The sequence below is a fragment of the Lutra lutra genome, chromosome 2 (assembly GCF_902655055.1).
Source record: "Lutra lutra chromosome 2, mLutLut1.2, whole genome shotgun sequence".
In the NCBI taxonomy this organism is placed as follows: domain Eukaryota; kingdom Metazoa; phylum Chordata; class Mammalia; order Carnivora; family Mustelidae; genus Lutra; species Lutra lutra.
In genome coordinates, this window is record NC_062279.1 from 144078669 (window position 1) to 144101164 (window position 22496).

A 22496-nucleotide genomic window follows, 5' to 3' on the forward strand; every position below is an offset into this window, starting at 1 on the left:
CACTTGGAAGGATGGCACAGCCAAGGGGTCAGCAGCAGCTTGCATCCTCTCCATCCCGTCCCTCCCCCCCTCAAAGGCCGCCGGTCCTGGGGGCCCCAGAAGCTACACCTGCCACCTGGCATGGGCTGAGGTGCAGGAAATCCAGGGAAGGAAACGGAAACAGTATCTTTCTCCACTTGGTGTCAAGAAAGAGTTCTCGCACTTTACCTCTGCCCCTCTCCCCTGACCCATCACCCCTTCCTGCTGTCCTACCCCTGCAGGAACACCCCCCAAATCATCTCTTGCTGACCCAGAGTGACCAGGATTCACGCCGACTGCTTATGATCCCCTCATTCTACGCCTGTGGAGCCTTGAAATCTTTCCCATAAATTACATTCACTCAACTTGTTCCACAAATACGGTGGCTGGTTGAACAGGGTCTATGCTCCCAAATCCACGTCCCCCGGGGGAGCTCAGAATGGGACCTTATTCGGAAATAGGGTCTTTGTGGAAGCGATTAGTTAAGATGAGGTCACGCCGAAGTAGAGACGGGTCCCCAGCCAGTGGCCACATCTTTACAAGCAGAGGTGGGGGCTTGGGACCCAGATGAGATGGCCACATGATGACGGGACGGGGGAGAGTCCGTGGAGACAGAGCCACAGCCAGGGACACCAGCGCCCCAGAAACCGATGAGACCGGGAAGAATCCCTCCTCAGAGGCTCCAGTGGGAGCCCAGCTCTGCCTATGCCTTGATTTCGGGCTTCCAGCCTTTGAAACTGGGAGAGAAGCCCATGGGGTTTTGTGCCTGCAGCACACGTGACTTGGGACAACAGCTTACGTGCCAGCCGATTGTTCCCACGTGCTGGGCAGAACCGCGGGGCAGACGGGCTCAGCGTCCAGGGCTCCTGTGGGCACGCGGGCTCACGGGGACCTGGGGAGCGGGATCTCATGCCCGCCTTGCTCCGGGGGTGGGGGCAGGGGCTTGGTGCCCACCACCTGCAAGCCAGACGTACCTCGGAAGCCCCGTGGCTCCCAGGTGCACAGGGCGTCACTCTGTGCCTCGGGACCCCATGTTCCTGCCTGTAGGCCACCTACGGGTGCCCGCTGAATGATTTAAACATTTTACTTCATTAACATAACTTGTCATTTTTGCCCACGATCAGAACAGAGTCCAGCAGCCACGGCCATAGACAAGGAGACTCATCCCCGTAACCCCGTCCTGCACACTGCTGCATCTTGTGCAGGAGATGTGGACATCTTGTCCCGAGACAACCGCCAGTTTCCATGTAGTTTGTAGGAACCAAGACAGCCCGTGTGCCCCGTACCGCATGCCCGGAGCAGACACCCATCGAAACCAGAATATCGGGGTGCAGAGCCGCTGAGCCACCGCCGGCCCCCGCTGTCATGCCCCCGACTCCTCTGTCCTCCATTTCTGTAATGCTGTCATCTCAAGAACATCCCATAAACGGAATCCGACAGCATGGACTCGCTGGGGTTGCCTCTTTCTCCTTCAGTTCAATTCTCCAGAGCCCCACCCGGGTCATGACATGTCTGTAATCTGCTCCTTCTCACCGCGGAGTCGTGTCCCACGCAGCGGCCGCTGCCACTGTTCAGGCAGACGCCCCTCAGAGGATGTCTGGGTGTTCCCACGTTCTGGCTCTCTGGCCAGAAAGCTACCAGGAACATTCACGTGCAGGGTCCTGCGTGGACACAGGCCTTCATTTCTCCGAGACACACGCCCAGGAGCACACGTGCTGAGTCACAGGGTGGTTGCGTGTTCAGTTTTCTAAGAAACTGTCCCCCGGTTTTCCAGTGTGGTGGTCCCATCCTCTGCTCCCAGTCGCCGAGTACGAGGGGCCCAGCTTTTCCGCACCCTCGCCAGCGTTTGGTGGCGTAGCTGTGTCTTACTTGGGCTACTCTCCTAGACCTGCAGGGCCCTGTCATCGGGGTTAGAGTCCCATTCCCCTAACGGCCAGTGAAGCTGAACGACATTTGTGGGCTCCCCGGTCACCTGCTCCTCATCTGCGATTAACTGTCCCTCCATGTCCTTGACCCATTTCCTAACTGGAGCGTTGTTTTCTTCCTACTCTCTGTGTTCTAGTTCCCAGCGTTCGCTGGATGCGTGCCGGGCACGTATTTCCTCCACAGCTCCCTTTTCACCTTCTCTACGGGGCTTTCCTCAGCACACGGGCATCTCACTCAAAGTCTGATTCACTAAATTTCCTTTAGGGATGATGCTTTTGGCATCCACTCTACGAACCCTTGGCCTGGCCCTGGATCTGCATATTTTCTTTTTCCCAAAGGACGGCTAGTTTTTCACATTCTGTTGACCTCCGTGGTCCATCCTGAGACGATCTGGTATCAGGCGTCAGGTTCCAGCTGAGGCTCGTTTTTGCTGGCGGTCTGTTTGCTGAGGACCGTCCTCCCTCCCCTGGGACACTTCCACTCCTGCTTCTGTGCACATCTATTTCTGGGATCTCTATCAGCTCTTACTTCTAAGTCTCGGATGCTTACAGAACTTGGCTCCAGCCCCAGACCCAGCTAGTTCCGCAGGCAGCTTGGCCCGTGCGGGAGGGCAGGTGGGTGTGACTTGCATGTCAGCGTGAAGAAGTGCCTGTGTGACTGGTTACGACTGTGTGAACACGTGGGGAAGGCATGTGCAAGTTCTGGTGGTCAGTGTGTGAGAACTGAGTGTGTATGAGCAGGTGTGAGTACATGTCCACCCCCACCAAGCTCCCACACTCCCCCACCGCCTCCAGGAGGAAGTCAGCGGCCCCTCCACATCGGGGAGTGCGCCGGGAGACCTCTCTTGCAAGGACACCTTTCAGTCACGCCAGCGACCCCATGCAGCAAGGCTGGGGACCACGGGGCAGCGGGGCTGATCAGCCTGGCCTGGCCTGGCTCTGGCCAGGGAATCAGCCAACATGACCACATTGCCCAGATGGAAGGCTCTAGGGGGCAGCAAACAGCCATTTTTCCTGGAAGTCTGTGCTAGAACTTGGGCAGTTGTTGGGTCTACTCTGAGGGTCCAGGGGTCCCACCCGGGGAAGGGGCATTGTCCTCCCGCCACATCAAGATGCTGCTGTGACAGATGCCCGACCCCCACCCTGGGGCCACCCCCGAGGCCCTGAGCATGAATCTCAGGACCAGACTCATCAGCACAGGGCCTGGAAGCAGGTGGATCTGGGACCTGCCCCGGGCCCAGCCCAAGTCTGGGGACCACAGACCAGGTGCTGTCCATGTGGAGCTCTGTCACCTGATACTGCATGGCCTCGAGGGAGTCATTGTACCTCTCCGAGCCGGGGTTTCCCAGCATGGCACATGGGCTCTCACACATACAGCTCTGTGCCCTCTGGCCTCAGTTTCCCCATCTGCACACATTGGACACCAGAGACTTCTGTCATCACCTGGGCATCATATTTGGAAGGACATGTGCTAAACCACACACACACACACAGTTATAAAGCCGAACTCGCTTCATTCAGTGTATTTGTTAACCAAAGACCGGTGTGCCCAACAGAGCCGCGTGTGCGGACAGCGGTCCGGGGGTGGATCTCCCTAGGGGTGGGAGCGGCATCTCCTCTGTGAGATTCTGTTACTTTGAATTTCCTGCCTCTTGGCAAGTTTTTCTGATTTCTGTTTTTGGATGCTCTACAGGGAGTTTGCTGCTTTTATAATCAGAAAAATAAGCATGCTGTATATTAATTTTAAGAGGCTAGAAGAAAATACAAAACCTCGCAGTTGTTACCTTTGCGGGGGGAACAGGGTTTTGGGGGATATTTATATTCTTGACATTTTGGGTGTTTTTCCAATGTTCCACCATGAGTATAAATTCTTTTTTAAGGCAGAAGAATATGTAACACTTATACTAAAGAGGAAAAGAGAGAACACAGGAAGGGAGTTTACATATTTGTATATATGATATAGAATTAAATCCATACAATATCATCTACCTACAGGATTTATCTTTGGTTCTGGGATTATAAATAATAGTTTTGTTTTGCTTTTTAAATTTTCTGCTTTTCTTAAGATTCCAGATTAATTAAATCAATATAATTAGAGGTTTAACAAATTGCCACCCACAGGAATGAGCACATCTCGGAAGCCTCAGAGTCCAGGAAACAGTCTGCCGTGCACAGAAGGGTCCCCGCCGTGTGTGCCGGCGGCCCAGTGACCCCCCCATATTTCACAGTCCTCGGCGGTCTGGTTCCCATCCTCTCCCTACTGCCTGGGGCCTGGGGAGGGGCTTCCAGCCCCCTCCTACCCCTCAGCTCGGAAAAGGCCCACCTAGAAGATTCTGCTCCAAAGCACCCGTAGGCGGAAGGGACACCCCCCCCATACACACACACCTCCCCTGCTTGTCCGGTGGGAGTGGCCCCAGGTGGATAGCACGCTGCGCTCACCTGCTCCTGCCGCACCACAAACAGGACGTCCTCTCCAGGCCGCACGGCCACGGCCTCGCCGCGGATGCTGACCTGCAGGCCCCGGGGCCGCATGAGAGGACACTGCAGCTGCGTGGGGCTCTGCCGGGGGTCCACGCCGCCCTCGCACACGTTGGACACCACCTTCCGGTACCTGTGGCCACAGGGATGGTCAGGGTCTGCACCCATGGTGGGATGGTGGGGGGAGGGCACGGGCCCCACGGCCTGGCGGGGCCTCACTGGTGGCGAGGTGTGGCTCTCACTGGTGGCTTCCTCTGGCCTCCCGGCCTCCTCTCGGCCCCATCGAGGGCCATCGCTGCCCTGTGTCACAGCTGAGAGGCCAGGCGTGGCGGGGGGCAGCCAGCAAGGGTGGGATCAGCTCTGGCGCTGGCCGATTCCCTGTGTGGCCACAGGACTTGTGACAACCTCAACACCTATTGTCGTTGCAGCCAAGGGTGTGACTGGGCACAGTCCTGATGCTGGGGCCTTGCCGAGAAGTGCACCCAAGAGAGGCCGGGGCTCGGCCGTGGCCTTGACGCTGCCGCACCCCCTCGGGGCTCCCTCCCTCACCATCCGGTTAGAGGACACCTGACCCAGTACCTCCTTCATATAGTGTATTTGCTGGGGGACGGGCGGACTGTATAGCCCCTGCGCTTGCCGGGCGGACCGCCCAGTGGTAGTGGCAGACTGCGCCACACTACCTCCCTCAAGGTAAAATCACCACCCATGAGCTCTGGGAACTGGTCCCCAAGAGAGCAGCTTTCGGCAGAAGTCGGAAGGGTGAGCAAGACAGGGAAGGGCACCCAGGCAGCAGGACTGGCATGGGCAAAGGTCCTGGGATGGGCAGCTGGAGCCAGAGTAGAAAACAGGACTGGGAGGAGGCTGGACAGGGGTTGGGGGCCAGAGACCATGGGCTCTGATGAACATGTTAGGAGACCCCGGGCGAACCATGCCTAGAGTGGCATCACCTGACTTGCTGATTGTGAAGCTCCCTTGGGCTACACCAGGACCCTGGGTCCATAAAACTAGCATCATGGCCCAAGAGCCTGGCTCTGTCCCCCTCCCTGAGCCTGGTGCCCCCTCCTGCGCCCAGAACTCAACCACTGAGACACACATTCAGGGGTTTATCCCACAAACACATCGGATTAATTCAGAAGAATATAGAGTCTAGGAGCTACCCCACCCACCCCCCCGGCGCCTTGATGCCCAGAATGTCACATGGTATGACATGCAATCCTTCATCCGTGATGTGGGCCCTGGCTCTGATACTTCTGCAAGAGTCCTTGCTTGCCAAGCCCTAGTGGGTGCACAAGAGAGGTGGCTGTGGCTGCTAACTGGACGGATGATGGGTGAATGATAGATGGAAGAGAGATGGATGGATTGATTGATGGAAGGGGAATGGATGGATGATGGATGGATGGGTAATGGGTGAGTGTTGGATGGAAGGATAAAGGAGGGAGGGAGGGAAGGAAGAAGGGAGGGATGATGGGTGAATGATGGAAGGATGGATGGATGATGGGTTAAAGATGGGTGGAATGTTGGATGGATGGATGGATGTTGGATAGAGGGAGAGAGGGATGATGGGTGAATGATGGATAGATGGATGATGGGTTAATAATGGATGGAATGTTGGATGGATGGATGGATGGATGGATGATGGGTGAATGACAGAAGAATGGATGGATGGATGGATGAATGAAAGGAAGGATGGAGGGAGGGAGGGAGGGAGGGAACGTAGGTGAAGGATGGATGGATGGATGGATGATGGATGGAATGTTGAATAGATGGATGGATAGATGATGAGCAAATGACAGAAGGATGGATGGAGGGAGGGAGGGATGATGGGTGAATGATGGATGGAAGGAAGATGGATAGATAGATCGATGGATGATATAACTTACATTGCTAAGGCCAAAACCTATAACATCTGATCCTGCTTCCTCAAGTTCTGCCCCTGCCCCTTCCCCAGGGGAGGTAATGGGGATTTTGTAGTAAGTCCACTGACATTTTCTTCCCTCCCAAAACTGCCTCAAAGTGAAACAGTAGAAACAAAGTAGAGCGCCTCAGGACCTCCTGAAGCCACAGGCTCACAGCTTCATGTACCTGACGCTTTTGTTCTCTGTTCAGAGCCATCTCAAAGCACCTTCTGTCCCTGATGCTGCCCATGTGGGTGCAGATAGAGCCCCTGCAGGGCTGGTGCCCAGGGTGACCCAGGGGCCCAGACAATAGGGCAGCCTCGGCTGACCTCTCTTCCCGCAGCTCTGCCCCTGTAGCACCGCGAGGAGGCCGTGCCACACTCACCCGAGGCTGCTGCCGTAGGTCTGGCCCAGGACACAGTCGTCTGGTGGGGACAGGGGGTTAAACCAGAAGCTGGCAAAGCACTTGTCGGCCTCAGACTCCAAGGAGGGGGAGCGCTCAAATCCGTAGTCGCTGGAGGAGAGGAGAAGGGTTCAGGAGACAGGCTTGGGTGGGGATGGGAGCGGTCAGGGGCGGGCGGGGGTCCGCACCACAAGGGTCTGCAATATACCCATTTGTGGGGACACATAGCCCTACCCAGCCTGGAAATTAGGGTTACATTCCAGGTAAGAAGCGTTGCAGAGGGAGTTCTAGGAACATCCAGAAGAGCACTGAGCCCAGCCTAGGCGTCCTGGAGGGCTGCCTGGAGGAGGTGCACTGAATCTCAAAGGAAGCACAGTGGACAGCCAGGGGAAGACAGGGGAGGAGCACTGCACAAGGAGCCCCGTCAATGCCGGTGAGGGAGGTACAGGTGGAGGTGTTAGGCACATGACAGGGAGCAGGAGAGCAAGGGTTGAGGGTGGCCAGGGAGGCAGGCGGCCAGAGTCTTCGTGAACCAGGCTCTGGAACTCGCAGAAGGGCTGGATGGGCACCGTTTGTGCCCGGGGACCCCTCCCCGGTTCCTAGGGCCCTTCCCGCTGTGAGCGGGTCACTGTGGTGGGTGGGGGCCACACGCCCTTGAGTTCCCCGCGCTCCTCCCGGGAACACAGCTGGGCTTCCCGCCTGGCTCTAAGGCACAGAGTAAGGTGGTGGGAGGACTGAGTCTCAGACCCGCAGCTACCAGGTCATGTGAAGCTGCTCAGGGTGCCGGAGAGCCCAGCCGCTGGCGAGTTCCTCACCAGAGGAAGTCCGACTCCCGGCACCTGCACACCCGGGACTCAAGCGCCGACGTGAAGCTCCGCCCCTTGATGCACCAGGACGTGGACTTTCTCTTCCGGAAACTTCTCTGCTGGCCCATGATGCAGCGGTCGCCCTGCCATGGGAACGCGGGGTGAGGACCAGCCGAGAAGGGCCATTGCCCTCCAGTGGCTTGGACTACTGTTCATGCCCGTCCCCAGAAAATAGCTGAGTCTCAACACCCAGGCAGCCATGGGGGACAGGGGTGAGTTTCCTATCCCAGATGGGGAAAATGAGGGCCAGAGCAGAAGTGGTGTGCCTGAGGTCAAGCAGGGGCAGCCTCTCTCCTATCCTGACCCACAAGCATCCATTTAGCACCCATTGTGTACACTCTTCCCCTGGGCCTGAGGGTTCACTGTGCTGCTGCCACTTCAGCCCTTACCTATTTCACTTAGTGTGACTAGTCTACCTTTTGTTCTAGAAACATCTATGTATTTGAGCTTACAGGGTGGGGATGCCCCAGACTGCCCCCTCCCCGGGGTGTTTGGTAATCTATGACACAGGCCCCGTGCTACCCACCCACCATGTCCCAAGTCCTGGACCCCAAGCACACTGGACTGCACAGTGGGGTCACAACCTGTGGCCCCGTGTCCCTGAACACTCAGAGCAACAGAGGCACCAAGAGAGGGCCAGAAAATCCAGCCGAAGAATTGCGTATCTCAGGGCTGCTGGGGTTCTGGGGGCCTGTTGGAGGTGAGGCTCCCAGTGCCATGCAGAACGGGGGTGCACGGGCAAAGGAGGCCACCTCCTGCCCCAGTCCGGGCCCCGGCCCACCTTCAGGTCAGTCAGGTCCCAGGAGCCATAGTCCTCCTCACTGCACTGCCTGGAGAATGAGGGCCGGAAGTCCACCTTCACCAGCTCCCAGTCGGAACGGAAGCTGATGTGGCCGAAGACGCTGGGGAGGGAGGAAGAGGGAAGGGAAATCACCTTAGCCCGGCCCACGTCACAGTGGGAACCACTTCCCCTCGGGGCCTCGGGGTCCTCCGCTTGCGGGCCCAGTGACAGCTCTCCTGCACTCTCCCAGAGTCCCAGCCAGCACCGTACACAGCCATCTACAGGCCTGTGTTCCTGGTGGTGGTGCCCCCAGTGTCCCACAAGGGTCACATGCTGTCTGTGGCTCGTGGACGGCACAGGTGGAGGTCACCCCCAAGGTTCCCCTCAGTGGACGAGGAAGTGGACACAGTTGTGTCAGGAGCCTGGGCCCCCCAGCGGCCGCCTGGGCCCCTCAGCGGCCATCCGGGCCCTTCTATGGCCTTCCACGGTCCTTCCTTCTGTTCCACCAAATGACAGGGGTCAGCTGGATGCAGAGTGCTTTTTCTTGCCTCTGTTGGCATCACCACACCGGAGGTCTAACCCGCAGACACCCAGGCCGGTCTCACGGTGTGTGTGGGGGGTCTGTCCGCAGATACCAAGGTCACCGTGCCAGGGACCTGAGCCATGGACACCTAACTCTGCAAAGCTGGGCCACAGGCTGTTTTTTCCAGGTGCAACCAGCCATCCAAGGAAAGGTAACAAGCCACCATAAGGGGTCACTGTAGCAGGATGGGAAGACCCCCTAGCCTCGTGCTCACTTCCTGTTCATCATGTGGCCCCAGCCTTGGCGAGTGGAGAAAGCAGGGCAATGGCACACCATGGGTGCTCTTAAAAAGCCAGCTGAGTACGGGGTACCCATGGTGTGCTAGGGGTCCCTTCTATGTTGTCTGGTCCAATCCTCACCACAGCCTCGTGAGACGAGTCCACCCCTATTTCACAGAAAGGAAGACTGAGGCACAGAGAGGTTGAGTAACTTGCCCTAGATCACACAGCTTGCTTGGACCATTTCTTCTCCCTCAGCCTGTAGCAGTCTGCTGAGCACCTACCATGTATCCAAATCCCTTCCTTTCTTCAAGGACTGCTATTTCAGGGGCTCCAAAGACCACCATGGAAGAGGGGACTAGCCTGCATTCCTTGGGTCCTTCCCCCGTCCAACCTGCCGCATTTGGGATATATCACCAGAGGCTGAGCATCTGGGTGGCGGAGGTGATACACCTTGTTGTATTCGATCCCCTTCCAAGCAGGTTGACAGGGACAGGATACTTGGGGAAGGACAATCATGACCTGGAAGGATCCTAACCCCATTCTAGGATGGTAGGTGAGAAGTGTCTTGAGTATTTTCTTGGGGACCTGATGGCTGGCTCTGAAGGTCTGAGGCTGATATCGAAGAGTTTTGCTCTCACAGGGCAGCCCTGTGCGGGGCAGGCCTGAATCAATGCCCCGTTTCCTGCATCTGTGACCTTGGGTAGGTTCATTCTCTCTGTGTACCCATTTCCTTGGCTTTAGAGTGGAGACCATAGCTCTGGCCTTTCAGGACTGCTGGTGGATTGGCAATGGTTTGTGTGGTACGTAGGCACACACCAGGGGCTTCACCCACATGCACACGAAGCAATTCCTCTGCTCCCCAAAACAGGCCTTGAAGTAGATACTACTGTCTTTATTTTGCAGATGAAAGCCCCCAGCTCTGCAGTCTGGCCGTGGGCCTCCTCAGGTCCTTGAGGCCCCTGAGCTTCCCTTTGTCCCAGCCTTGACCCGCCCCTATGGTCAGCCTTGTCTCCCGTCTCCTAGTCTCCTAAACAAAGCCTGCTAGGCTTTACGGAAACAGTGTGTAGGGATCCTATCTCAATAGGGACACTCTCTATGGAGCACTCATGGCGCCCCCTGATGCCGAGTAGGCCTATCTCCCTCCTGAAAGCCACGTTATCCTGAGAACAGCAAGTGCACAGCTGAAACGACCTACTGACCGCGTGTGAGGTGCTGGCTCAACGTCTCATCTTCTCCTTTCCCAAACTGTGAGGAATATACTGCTGTCATTCCCACTTTACAGACAAGGAAACTGAGGCTGGCAAGGGACCTGCTGAGGATGGCGCAGCCAAGGCCACTGCCCGGAGGAGAGCTGTGGGCCGCTGGGGCTGGGGCGAGGTGCTGGGGAAGCACGGTTAGTGCTGGCAGGGTGAGACCGTCACAGAGCATTGTCCCCGGCCAGGAAAGTCTCAGCCTCACTGTGCTCCCACCCTGATCCCAAAGAGGCTGGTTGGGTTGATCTCCATAGTCAGGTCCAGGCAGGGCTCCCAGAGCCGCAGCTGAAACGCAGAAATATCTGTCACCCGGTTCATTCTGAGTTTTAGGATGAACAAGCCCAAGGCAGCCCGTGAATTGCCTCACGGTTAATAGGAGAGAAGGGGCCACGTGGGGCAATGTGGGCCAGGAGCACACCGCCCCCCCCCCCCGCCCTGTAAATAGCCCCCTGGCCCTGGGCGCGGCACGGGGAGGGGTGGGTGGGCAATGGAGAGCCAGCTGGGATGGGGGACACATCCAGAAAGGCGGCAGTGGTGGGCAGCTGGGACATGAACTTTGGGTAGATCTGGGTAAAAAAGTCACCTGAGAAAATGTTCTCAACTGTAGGAAACAGGACAGCAGGGGAGAGACAGAGACATGGAGAGGGAGAGAGAGATGCAGAGATACAGAGAGGGAGAGAAGAAGGAGCAAGGGCTCGGGGGAGGATGCCAGGTCCCAGCGAGGACGCTCCCACAGCCCAGAGACATACGCGTTTGCTCTCAGGTTCCCATGCGTTCCCTCTTGTGCCGTATGACTGGCCCGTGTCAGCTGGCATTAGGAAAGCGTGTGGAAATGCCGCTCCTTGAGGGAGGAACCCTCCTCCTTAACAAGTTATAGCACCTGCCTATGAATTTGGCCATTGGCATTCTGGGGATCAAACACTGTCTGTGGCCGAGAGACGAAAAATAGGGTTGTTTCTGTGACCAAACCCGGTCCTGGTGCTGTGACACGTGGGACCAGGGGCTTGGTGTCCTGAAGCACCAAGCCCAACGTTCTACAAATGAAAGTGTCCCCACTTCTCAGCTGGGGAAACTGAGGCCTCTGGCCTGGCAGGCCTGCCACCCTCAGCACTGGCATTTTTGCGAGGCAGACACCAGCCTTCTTGTCACACCCCAGACGGAGAGCACTGCGTTGGACCCCAGGCTGGAGCCCTCCCTCCGCTTCCCACACAGGCTGACACCTTGCTGCGGCCCTAGAAGGACCCACTCCCCCAACCCATACCTGAGCCTGCGAAAGCACAGATACCGGGGCCACAGAGAACATACCACGTCCCCAGGCGGGGGCATGGAGGTGGCTGGGTGTCCGGGGAAGCACCCCAGCCAGGGTCTCCAGGACAGCATTACGGGGTCGCCTCCAGCTCAGGGGACCAGGCAGAGCTGAAGTGACAGGGGCCCCTTGCCTGCCACTCCCTCGGTGCCAAACTACTGAGATTTAAACACCTACAAAAGTGAAGTGAATGACACCTCCTTCCGTGGACATTTCTTATGAGGACAAAAGGACATGATGTAAACAGGCAGCGGGTACTCAGCAAGGCGTCCCCAGAGCCCTTGCCAAGGGGCCACACTGCTCAAGAGGCTGGGAGGGCACCACGCCGCCTCTGTCCTGGTGACAGGAAAGGTCCACCCTCCACACCTCCCCCACCGACGAGGGGTCATGTGCTGGATTTCCACTTGCCAGGAATTCAGATGGCTGCCTACCCCAATCATCTCAAGCATCCAAGCGAGGAGCCCACACTCACTGCTTCCTGTCCTGACCCATGCCATCCGCAGCTCCCAGAAGCCTGGGACATGGGCGCAGAAGTGGGGTGGTCCACAGTGGTCAGTGGTGGGGGACTGTCCAGGCCCATGCTCCCAGCCACACCCCCCAGGTAGCAGAGGAGCTCAGGGCTCCCTTCCCCAATTCTCCCTGCTAACGGAGGGACAGCCTGGCCCTGCTCAGAGCGGAGGGAGACCCGGGCGGGGCGGGCAGTACTGTCTGTGCTGGGCGGTTTTTTGCTATTTTGGGTCTAAGGTTGGGGGTTCATCCACGTAGGCCTCTGCAGGGCAGTGGAGGTCCGGCTTGGAGGACCCCTGGAAGCTGGAGGGCACACAACATGTGAATTGTTCTCTAACCAGGCAATAAAGCCGGCCCGCCGCAGGGCACATGGCCCCCCCAGGCTGCGCCCATGGGGATAGGGGTCCTGCTGCCAGCTGCTCTCCTGGCCAGGCCTGTCGGTTCCAGGAAACACGGAGCCCGGCAGAGCAGTGGGCCATCCAAATCCTAACGTGGGGGAAGCACTTGACTCCTTCCCACCCACAGCCCGTCCTTGAGCCTGTGTCTCATCCACCCCATCCCAGTTCAAGGTCAGCTGCCCCAAGATGCCCAAGACATGCCAGGCCCCAGCACGGCCCCTCCCCACCCCAACAGCTGGCCCTGGGACACCGGCATTGTTCACACTAGTGAGAAAGGGGGCCACTCTCTCCTTAAATTCGACGTCTGCCCACCGGACAGCCAGCTCTGGGAGTCCTCGGGATCCTTGGTGCCCAGAACAGAGCGCGGCACATGGCGGGCCATGCTGGAAAGACTGGAGAAGCGCTGGCCTCCGTGGTCTCCGAGGTGTGGAGCTCAGGGGGCCCGGTCAGCAGGAGGAGGCGCTACACTTCCCCCAACTCTCTGGGCCTTGGGGAAGCTTCGACCCCGTCCACCCAGAGAAAGAGAACGCAAGGAGGCTGACTGCCTGCAGTGAGTCGGAGGTCTCAGTGGAGGCGCCCCGTCCACGACCCGCAGCCCCCAGCCCTGAGCAGAGCAGGGAAAGGTTGTGGGGCCCTGTGAGAGCTTCCTGGGGCTGCCCCAACCATTTCCACAAACTGAGGGCCGTGAGTAACAGAAGCTTATTTTCTCCCCGTCCTGGAAGCCATGAGTTTGAAACGTAGGTGTTCACAGTGTGGGGCCCCGTCCGCGGGCTCTAGGGGAGGGTCCCTCATGCTTCCTCCAGCTCCCAGGACGCCAGGCAGTCCTGGGATTATGGCCCCCACGCCCCCCCCCACCAGTGTCCGCCTTGGGTCACTGTGTGCCCGTGGGTCTGTCTGCATCCCTCCCCCCAGTGTAGTGTGACCTCCTGACATCTGCAAAGACCCTGCTTCCACATAAAGTCGCAGGTTCCGGGTCGCTGTGCGTTCTGGGGAACGTGGTCTCCCCAGGACAGGTGTCATCAGTAAAAGCATGTTATGCCAAGCATGGCCAGGCATACCGAGAATCGGGGGGCTGTTAGAAATGCAGAGTCTCAGGCCCCACCCCAGTGCTTGGGTCGACCTGAACAAGTCCCCAGGAGGGTCGGTTGCCCTGGAAGAGACTTCTAGAGCTGGAGCCCCTCTCCCTGGCATCTGAGGGCGTGTGGAGGGCAGTCAAGCTCTGCTCTCTCATATCAGAACAGGGCTGCCCCTGCACCCCTCTTCACCGTGCCCAGGACAGAGTTTGGCCCGGAGTAAGGTCTGGCACCCCCTGCGGGTTAGCAAAAGGCCTCAGAGCCCAGAGCTGCAGCCCCAGAGCCCAGCCTGACCCTGGCCACAGCCTGGTTCTGCCCCACATGGGCCCATGTGTGTCGGGTCCTCCCTGCACAGTGGGCCTGGGAGCCCTTTGGGGTGCCAGGAGCTCATAATAATAATGGCGATGATGAGGATGATAGCTCCGAAGGCAGCTTGGAGCAGTGGACCGGAGCTGCCCTTGACCTGGTTCCAGCCCTCACCACCCAGGCGATCCTGGGCAGGGGACAGATGTCCCTGGGGGCGGGGCGGGCAGGGGATAGGGAGACAGGAGGAGGCAGGCGTGAGGTTGGAGAGGAGAGGAGGACGGGGAGGGAGGTGGGAAGGCCAGCGCTGAGTGCACCCCAGAGGAGCAAGGCCATCTGCCTGTCCCCTTCCCGTGGCACTCACGTCATGACCAGCGTCTCATCCCCCGGCTCACTCAGCAGCCCGTCCACGAACACAGAGGTGCTGGTGAAGTTGTGCGTGCTCCAGGTCAGGCCCTCGTCCACGCTGAACCTGCAGAGAGTGGGGAATCACCACCGTAGGCAGGTGGGAGCACGGCCCCTGTCCCTGGATCCAGCCCTGCCTGAGCCCCAAGGCCAGCGCTGCCCAGCTAAGGGGCTGTGGGATCACAGCAGCCACCCACCAGCACCAAGTGGCCTCCGCATCTCCTTAGTAACACTATGGCCAAGAAGTTCCATGCGTGTTGTCTGAGTACCATGAAGCTGCTTTACAGCCCGTGGATGGCAGTTATCAGGGTCTTGGAACATCCAGGACAGCCCCACGTGATGCCTGAGCCCAGCCCAGGGTTGCCAGGCCAGGGACAGAAGCTTACTACCTCCCAAAGCATTGTATCATGGTGTCATAAGCTTGCAGTGCAGAAAACTCTTTCAGACTAAAGTGATATTGACTTCCTGGCAGCTCCCCCACCTCTGCCTTCTTCTTCTTCTTTTTTTTTTAAAGATTTTATTTATTTATTTATTTATTTGACAGAGAGAATGAGGGACAGAGAGAGAGAGAGCATGAGGCAGGGGAGGCTCAGAGGGAGAAGCAGACTCCCCGTTGAGCAGGGAGCCCAATGTGGGACTCGATCCTGGGACTCCAGGATCATGACCTAAACTGAAGGCAGGTGCCTAACCAACTGAGCCACCCAGGCATCCTCTGACTTCTGAGTCCAGAGTTCACACCTGCCCTCAGTCCCCCACAAGCGCCCTTCAGAGGTCTGAAGCTGATCCAAACGCCCTCTCACCTGGGCACATCCGGCTGGCTTCCTTGCCTGGCCCTACCTCCTCCGCTTGACTAACTCATGTGGATGCTTGCATGTCACCTCTTCTGGGAAGCCCTCCCTCCAGCCCCCTGTTTCCCTGTGTCCCAGTGCTGGCCCTGCCACCACTCCCCATGCTGGGCCCCTGTGGCGTTACTTGAGGATCTTCAAGGGGATGGAGGTGTCCTTGATAGCTGCAATCACGCCGCCATGGTCCAGGTAGAGGACGTGGTGCTCCTCCTCGAACACCTGCAGAGGGGGTGGGTGACACCCTGAGGGCAGGTCACTCTCTCTGGGGGCAGAGCTGTCAACGCACAGGCTGGGGGTCACCAGCAGATGCCAGCTCCCCAAGGCAGGGCTGGCCCGAGGGCTCCCTGCGTCCCCCAGGCCCTCCACATGCTCTCCCACGCCATCCAGACTCTGTGCGTGAGGGATGATTGAATGAGACCACTGAGGCGAGAACGCTGGGAATAAACACCGCAGGCAGCCTGGGCACAGGAAGGGCTCGCGCACCAATACGGTGGACGGCGTGAAGGCAAGAAAAAGATCAGGGAGTTTGGCAAACCTCTATTTGACAGTAATCCCCAGCAGATGTGCCACCTCCTCCAGGAAGCCCTCCCTGAAGCCAGGCTGGGCGGGGAGTGCCTCTGGGCCCCAAGCTGGGACACTTACTACACTGTTTGTCCTTGTTACCTCCAGCCAGGGAGCTCCTCCCAGGTGGGGCCTGCCTCTGGGTCCTCTTTATGGCCCAGCACGGCTCAGTTCAGAGGTGAGGGGGCCTGTGCTCAGGGAGCATGTGCAGGGATGAATGAATGAATGAATGCGTAAGGGCATGAATGGATAAGTCATCACTAAGTCTCCAGGTGACAAAAGTCAAGTGGCCCGGACAGGGCTCACATAGGAGGAGACACCTCTGGTGGCCTTGGGATCAGTGCTCCAGGTCCTCTCCATCTGGGTGCTGGAAACCAGAGACAGAGATGAACGTCTGGGCCCCAAGAATCCTGGGGCGCTAGGGGGAAACAGGCCAGAGGGACAGAGGCCCACCCGAGGAAACTGAATTCCCAAGCAGCCGGGCTTCTCCTCCAGGAGAGAGAGAGCTCCTTGTTCCAGGGACTATTCAAGCATGGTGGCAGAACCACGCTGGGTCCTCAGGTTGTGCTGGGGGCCTCTCACCGCAAACACAGCTGTCTCCCCGGGGGCACTGGTCCTGTCGCTCTGAACTTGCAGAAGCCTCTGCTGGCACCATGGGCACCCATCTTCTTGCTCCGTGGGGGGCCTACTCCACTTTCTTCCTGGAGTGCTCAGGCCATGGAGCAGCGGGATGTGGTCATGAAACCACTATCTGTGGGTTCCCGGGGCCTGGCTGTCCCAGAGCAGGAGCAGCTTCTACCCCGGGCCCAGGCCTCATACCCGCTGGTGCAACTCTGTGTGCAAGCGGCTGGGGGCTCCTCCCCAGAGGACAGACAGCATTGACCATGTCCCCTCACCCCAAAGATGGGGGGTCTCCAAGCTACCCCTGGACACCCCCCCAGAGCGACTCCACTCCCATAAGCCTGGGACTCTGCAAGAGGGGGCACGGGGGTCTGACCCCCAACCAATGGGGTCGTTCTGTGGCTCATCAGCCCCCGGCAGCAGGGCCCAGGAGCAGGGGGCCTCCCGTCCCCATTTCTCCCCACTCCCTACCCCCTGGGCTTCTGAATGTCTTCTGGTTTGTTTGTTTGTTGTTGTTGTTGTTTTGTTTTGTTTTTTATCATTCTAGGAAACTCGTGTTTTCAAAGCTTATGTCCATTGAGCAGTATACACGCAGTCATCTGTAATTCATATTCTGAAAGCTCTCCTCTCAGACCTGTGTTATTACATCCTTCATAGTCTGCGTGCGCCCAGTACGCTGTCCTGCCTTGGGTGACCATCCCAGCCCGTCCTCTGCCACCCCTCCCCCCCGCCCCAGCTCCAAAACCCACGGAGCACCTCTCCTCTCCCCGGGCTCCGGCACCCCTGCCCCCACCCACGGAGGTCAGGCCACCGCTCTGCCCCAACCAATCCCCACACTCCCAGAGCATGGAATGCCAGCAAATGGCAGAACAATAGGGGCCACTGTGAACATCTTCCCCTCGTTTTCTCAAATATTCAGACACCTTGTCTGTTTCACCTGGCCTCCTCCATCTAACAGGGGGCACGTTTCTTTAATAAATGGATGGATGGTGCCCTTTCAGGAAGTTTAGGCATCTTTCACGAGCTTTCGTGAAATAGAAACATTCTAGCACAGTAAGTCTCTTGTGCCCTTTTCAGAATTCCTGGTTTCTTGCATATTATTAAAAATGTCAGGGCCTTACACCCAGGCTGCAGGTAAACAGGGTACCTTCGTGGCTAGCAGCTTCCCTGCTTTGTTGCTCTTCTCAGACCCTGCCTTGACCTCGAATCACCCCCCAGATGCCTCCCAGGCCCCCCAACCCAGACTCAGCAAGGGCCCCAGAGCCAGCCTCTCCCCCAGATTCTCCTTCTCTTCCACATCTCTGCTCTCCCCCAATAGCTGCCCCTGATGGGAACCTGGGGAGCACCACTGGCCCCTGCTTCCTCGCCTCTAGGCTCCCAGGAGAGGTCAGCCCCAGCCTCCAAGGCCCTATGTGGCATGTGCCAGGACCCCCCGGGCCCGGCATTTACTCCCATTGCTTAGAGCCTGATGGAAACGGGTCTGAGCGATCGAGGATGCGTGTCAGATCCCTAACTCCCCAGCAGGGGCTTATGCAGCAGACATGAACACCTGTTATGAGGAGCTCCCTGTCCAGCTGGGCAGGCTGGCTGCAGGCTGAAGACTCATGTCTTGGGACACGTCTGGGGCAGGGGGGCAGGGAAACCACAGATCGGATGCATCAGCAGGGGTTCTCGGCAGAAAGTGTGTGTGGCGGGCGCCAGGTACCCAGCCTCCTTACCTGTCTCCAGGTATGGCCACAGTCCGACGTGATGTACATTTCTTCTTTATATTCCACCAGCTGGGAGCCCAGGTTACCTGGTCCGGAAGAACAGGGACAGGGTTGCCGTTAGGACCAGCCCACTCTTGGCCTCACTGAGGTCTGTGCCCAGACAAAGGCCCACGTGAGAGTCGAGTGTGTGCTAGGTCTACATCTCTCACACCCAAGCTGCTCGTGCACATGCCCTCCCTGCATTCTTCGTATGCTGACTAGCCTGTGGAACCACTGGGCTTGGGGCCTGCATCCCAGTCTGTGCAAGGAAGGATTAACATTGCAAGGAAAGCCAGTGTCGGGCTGGGCTGTGCTTCAGAGGTCCACGGGGAGTGAGGGGTTCAAAAACAACTGTGGAGGGCCGATCGGGGAGTAGCAAAGAGGACGTGCTCCAGGTGGGCTGGTGTGGGGTCGTGGCGGCCCCTGATAGCCTTCACACTGGGTCAGGACACAGCTGGATTTGCATTTGGAGCCAGCTCCCTGGGGCGGCGGGGTGAGGTAGACCATGAGACGTACAGGTGAGAGGCAGGCTAAGCACCAAGGAATTACTCATTAAATATGTTCAGTGATATTTGGAGGAATGTGAGGTGGGCACCAAACCATCTATCCATGGTTCACTTAAGCCCAGTACTAGGCTGGCTGATGGGTCACCACCCTCAAGGCCACTCTCTAGACTCAGATTCAAATCCTGGGGTGGTACCAGAGTGGGAAGATGCCCAACTCAGTGGCCAAGCCAATCCCAGCCTACAAATAAGGACACTGAAGCCCTTTTGGATCCTAGCCTAGAGCCCCAGAGGCCTCTGTCCTGCATGACCTGTACATCACTGGCCATTTGCTGCATTGTTTATGGGGTACTCTCAGGAGCATCTTATCCAGAGTTGAGTTTGTATGTCTTTGGAAGGTTCCAAAGGAGATGGATTGTCCTCAAAGAGATGAGTGAATATGAGTTCTAAGCAGAGTGACAGTTTCTGTGCCTGTCATATTAGCTGAAGTCCAACCAACCACCAACGTGTCCATCCATCCAATCATTCATCCATCCATTCATCCATTATCTAACCATCCATCTATCCATTATCCATCCATTATCCACCCACCCATCTATCTATCCATCATCTGCCCATCCACCCTTCCATCCATTCATCATCTATCCATCCATCCATCCATCATCCATCCACCCATCCAACCATCCATCCATCCAGTCAGCATCCATCCATCCATCCATCCACCATCTATCCATCCATTTACCCATCCATCCATTATCCATCCATCAATCATCCATCAATACATTCTTCATCCATCATCCACCAATGCATCCTTCATTAGTTTACCCATCCATCCACCCACCCGTCATCCCTCCATCCCCACACTTCTCTTCTTCATCAATCCCACCCACTCGCCCATGCCTGCATTTGTTCAACACCATTTGCTGAGCACCTGCTCTCTGTCCAGCCCCTGTGCTGAGCCACAGGGGTCTGAACTGAATAAACCATAGCCCCAGCTCCTAGAGAGCTCTCAAACCAGCTGGGAAAGAAGTATGCCATGCAATTGCACACAGAGCCAGGATATCTGGAAGCCCATGGAATTGTGACAGCAGACAGGGAACAGCTAATGGGCCCAGGAAGGGAGGCCATCAAGAGGAAACTCCCGCAGGGAGTGACCTCCAAGTTGTGCCTGGAGAGACAAATACGTGCTGGCCAAGAGAGAAGGAAAGGGTGTGCCAGATGGAGGGAACGGCTAGGTTAATGGCATGGAGGTGGGAAGGCTCACAGCAGAAGTGGGGGTGGAGGGGCGGGTGCTGAACCAGGTCCCCTCTCCCTGCCTGGCAAACCTACGGTGCTGAGAGATGGCCGAGAATGAGTGAAAGGAGCAAGCTGAATGAATGAATGAATGGAATAATGGGGGTGGGAAGGAATGAGGGCTGCCCTTTGTCTCCGCAGCACGGCAGATGCCAGCAGACACGCCGGGATGCACACATGGCACACGGAGCTGCGCGGCGAATGTCGCGGTGTCAACAAGACTCAGCAGGCGAGCTCCTGTGATTTTGTGGTGCAGATGTCTGTCTTCTAAGGGACGCTATCTGTTTTCCTTGCTCCGTCTACCAGAGCTGTCAGGCTGCCAGTCACCCAACAGGCACTGGGGGAAAATAAAGGGAAATCCACAGAATGTGTCCCCAGGCTGTCAGAGCAGAAGGGCCTGAGCAACACGGAGGCGGTGCCCTCATTTTACAGATGGGGAAACTGAGCCCCAGGTGTGGGGCAAGGATGTGACTAAAGGAGAAGCGGGGAGGCTGCCATGGGCTTGCCTCCTCTCTGTAGGGCCTGGCAGGTCAGCTGGGCTCCACAGCCTCCATGAGACTGAGCGTGGCGAGTGACCCCCTCCAGATCCGTGAGGCTTGCTTGGACAGCCAGGAAGCTCATTCTGGGTTTGTAAGGACTTTGGGTGACAGAAACATTTAAAATTGTGCATTTGCCGTTTTAGTTAAGAATCTGGGCATTCAGACCATCGGGATAGTGACTTTGAGGGGCTGAGAGGCAGGAGCGCCCTAGGGTGTCCCCTCCCCTGGGAGCCTGGGTTGGATTTCGGGCTTCCTGAGTGACACCTTGCAGGTGGGGCAGGGAATCCCTCTCCCCCAGCTCCCACCTGCTCTCCTGTAAAGAGAGGGGCAAAGCTCTCAGGGTTGGTGCAGTGATTAGGAGCTCAGTGCCTGGACGGAGGAAAGGCCCGGTCACAACAACGTCTTGTCCTCCCTTCCATCCCATCAGTGGCCCGAGTGCTCCTACCCGCATCTAAGCAGAGGGAGCAGGTGGGGACTGTCTTAGGGCTGGGTGCAGGACAACCCTTAACCTTGAACACAACACGGAAAGAAAGATACCAGCCACTAACTAGCAATTTGTTTTGAAAACACATGCTTTTAATTTTGAAAGATTCTCTGAAGTCAAACATAATTTTAGCTCATGTCCTATCTGTGCACACATACAGAGGCTCTAGTTTACCCACGATGACAGCCACAGGCACGACTTTGCTTTGATTTATTTTTTCCTCATGCTAGCTGTATGTGTCTCTCTCCTTGACTAAACTAGAACCTTCTTCAGGAATCAATACATGTCAGCCATGACTCAAATCATTCTCCCATCCATCCATCACTCATTTGACCCATTCACCATTGTGTGATCCATCCCTCTACCTGGTCATCCAACTGTCCACTCTTTCTGCCCATCCCTTCACCTGTCCTCCACCGTTCATCCCTGCCCATCATTCTTTGTCGAAATAACTATCCATCCACCCATCCATCCACCCATCCAACCATCCATCCACCCATCCATCCCACCTATCCATCCATCCATCCCACCATCCGTCCATCCAACCATCTATCCATCCATCCATCCATACATACATACATACATACACCCATCCACCCATCCATCCACCCATCCATCCATCCAAACATCCATCCAAACTCCATACATCCATACATCCATCCGTATGTCCAACCATCCACCCATCCCTCCAACTTCCATCCAACTTCCCACACAGCAACATGTATCACATGCCCACTGTGGGCCATATATTCATCCCTCGGAGTGTACCATGATTGTTGAGCTCCCTGGAGATGTTGCACCCCTACCCTCTCCAGTCGACACAGCAAGGTCCCAGGCCCATGACCATGCAGTTTTCTCCTTGAGGACAGAGCTTCCCGAAGGCATTGATGGTAGCACCTACCTGCACCCATGATGAGGCCCGGAGCAGTGTCTTTGGTGTGCACAGTGCCCGACACGTAGGGGTTGTCTGCCCATCGCAGGTGCAGGTGGAGGTGGCAGTCCGGCTGCAGGGGTAGGGAGAAAGGGGGCCAAGGTCAGCACTCGGGTGGGAGACGTGTAGAAAAGGTAGGACTGAGGCATTTCGGGTGGGAAGGCAGGGCCAGGAGCCCATCGGAGGAGGGGATGGAGGCTCTGGAGTTGACCGCAGAGTGGAGACCATTGGGCCCAGGGGGACCAGTTGTGGATGAAGCTAGCCAGGCTTCTCTGAGGGAGGGTTTCCCCAGCACGGGAGAGCATGCCCAACATGTATGGACATTCTCCAGTTGAGAAACACCATGGCACCAAGCACCCAGAGAGCCAGCTTTTAACTCGGAGATGCTGCTGATTCTAGGGGCACCTCTGGGCCTTGATCTCCTCGTGGCAACTGGAAGGCAGAGGCACCCACTGCACACACCGCCGAGGGCTCGGAGGCAACCCTGCATACCCGCAGTCAGGACCCACGTTCTGCCATCTGCTGATGTCTATCTGACAGATGCCTCTCGCCTTCC

The 22496-nt window shown here is 57.3% G+C and overlaps 1 protein-coding gene across 4 annotated transcripts in view; it reads right to left on the reverse strand.

Annotated features, from left to right (window-relative positions):
• Positions 1 to 22496, reverse strand: part of SORCS2 (sortilin related VPS10 domain containing receptor 2) — a 420986-nt gene that overhangs the window by 14119 nt on the left and 384371 nt on the right. For all 4 annotated transcript variants that reach the window (XM_047718782.1, XM_047718783.1, XM_047718784.1 and 1 more), the window contains exons 11-18: positions 21911 to 22013; positions 18161 to 18237; positions 15388 to 15479; positions 14375 to 14482; positions 8367 to 8487; positions 7535 to 7668; positions 6702 to 6830; positions 4383 to 4554 (exon numbers count right to left, since the gene is read on the reverse strand). In XM_047718782.1, the coding sequence (XP_047574738.1) occupies positions 4383 to 4554; positions 6702 to 6830; positions 7535 to 7668; positions 8367 to 8487; positions 14375 to 14482; positions 15388 to 15479; positions 18161 to 18237; positions 21911 to 22013 (936 nt within the window). The remainder of the gene's footprint in view (positions 1 to 4382; positions 4555 to 6701; positions 6831 to 7534; positions 7669 to 8366; positions 8488 to 14374; positions 14483 to 15387; positions 15480 to 18160; positions 18238 to 21910; positions 22014 to 22496) is intronic.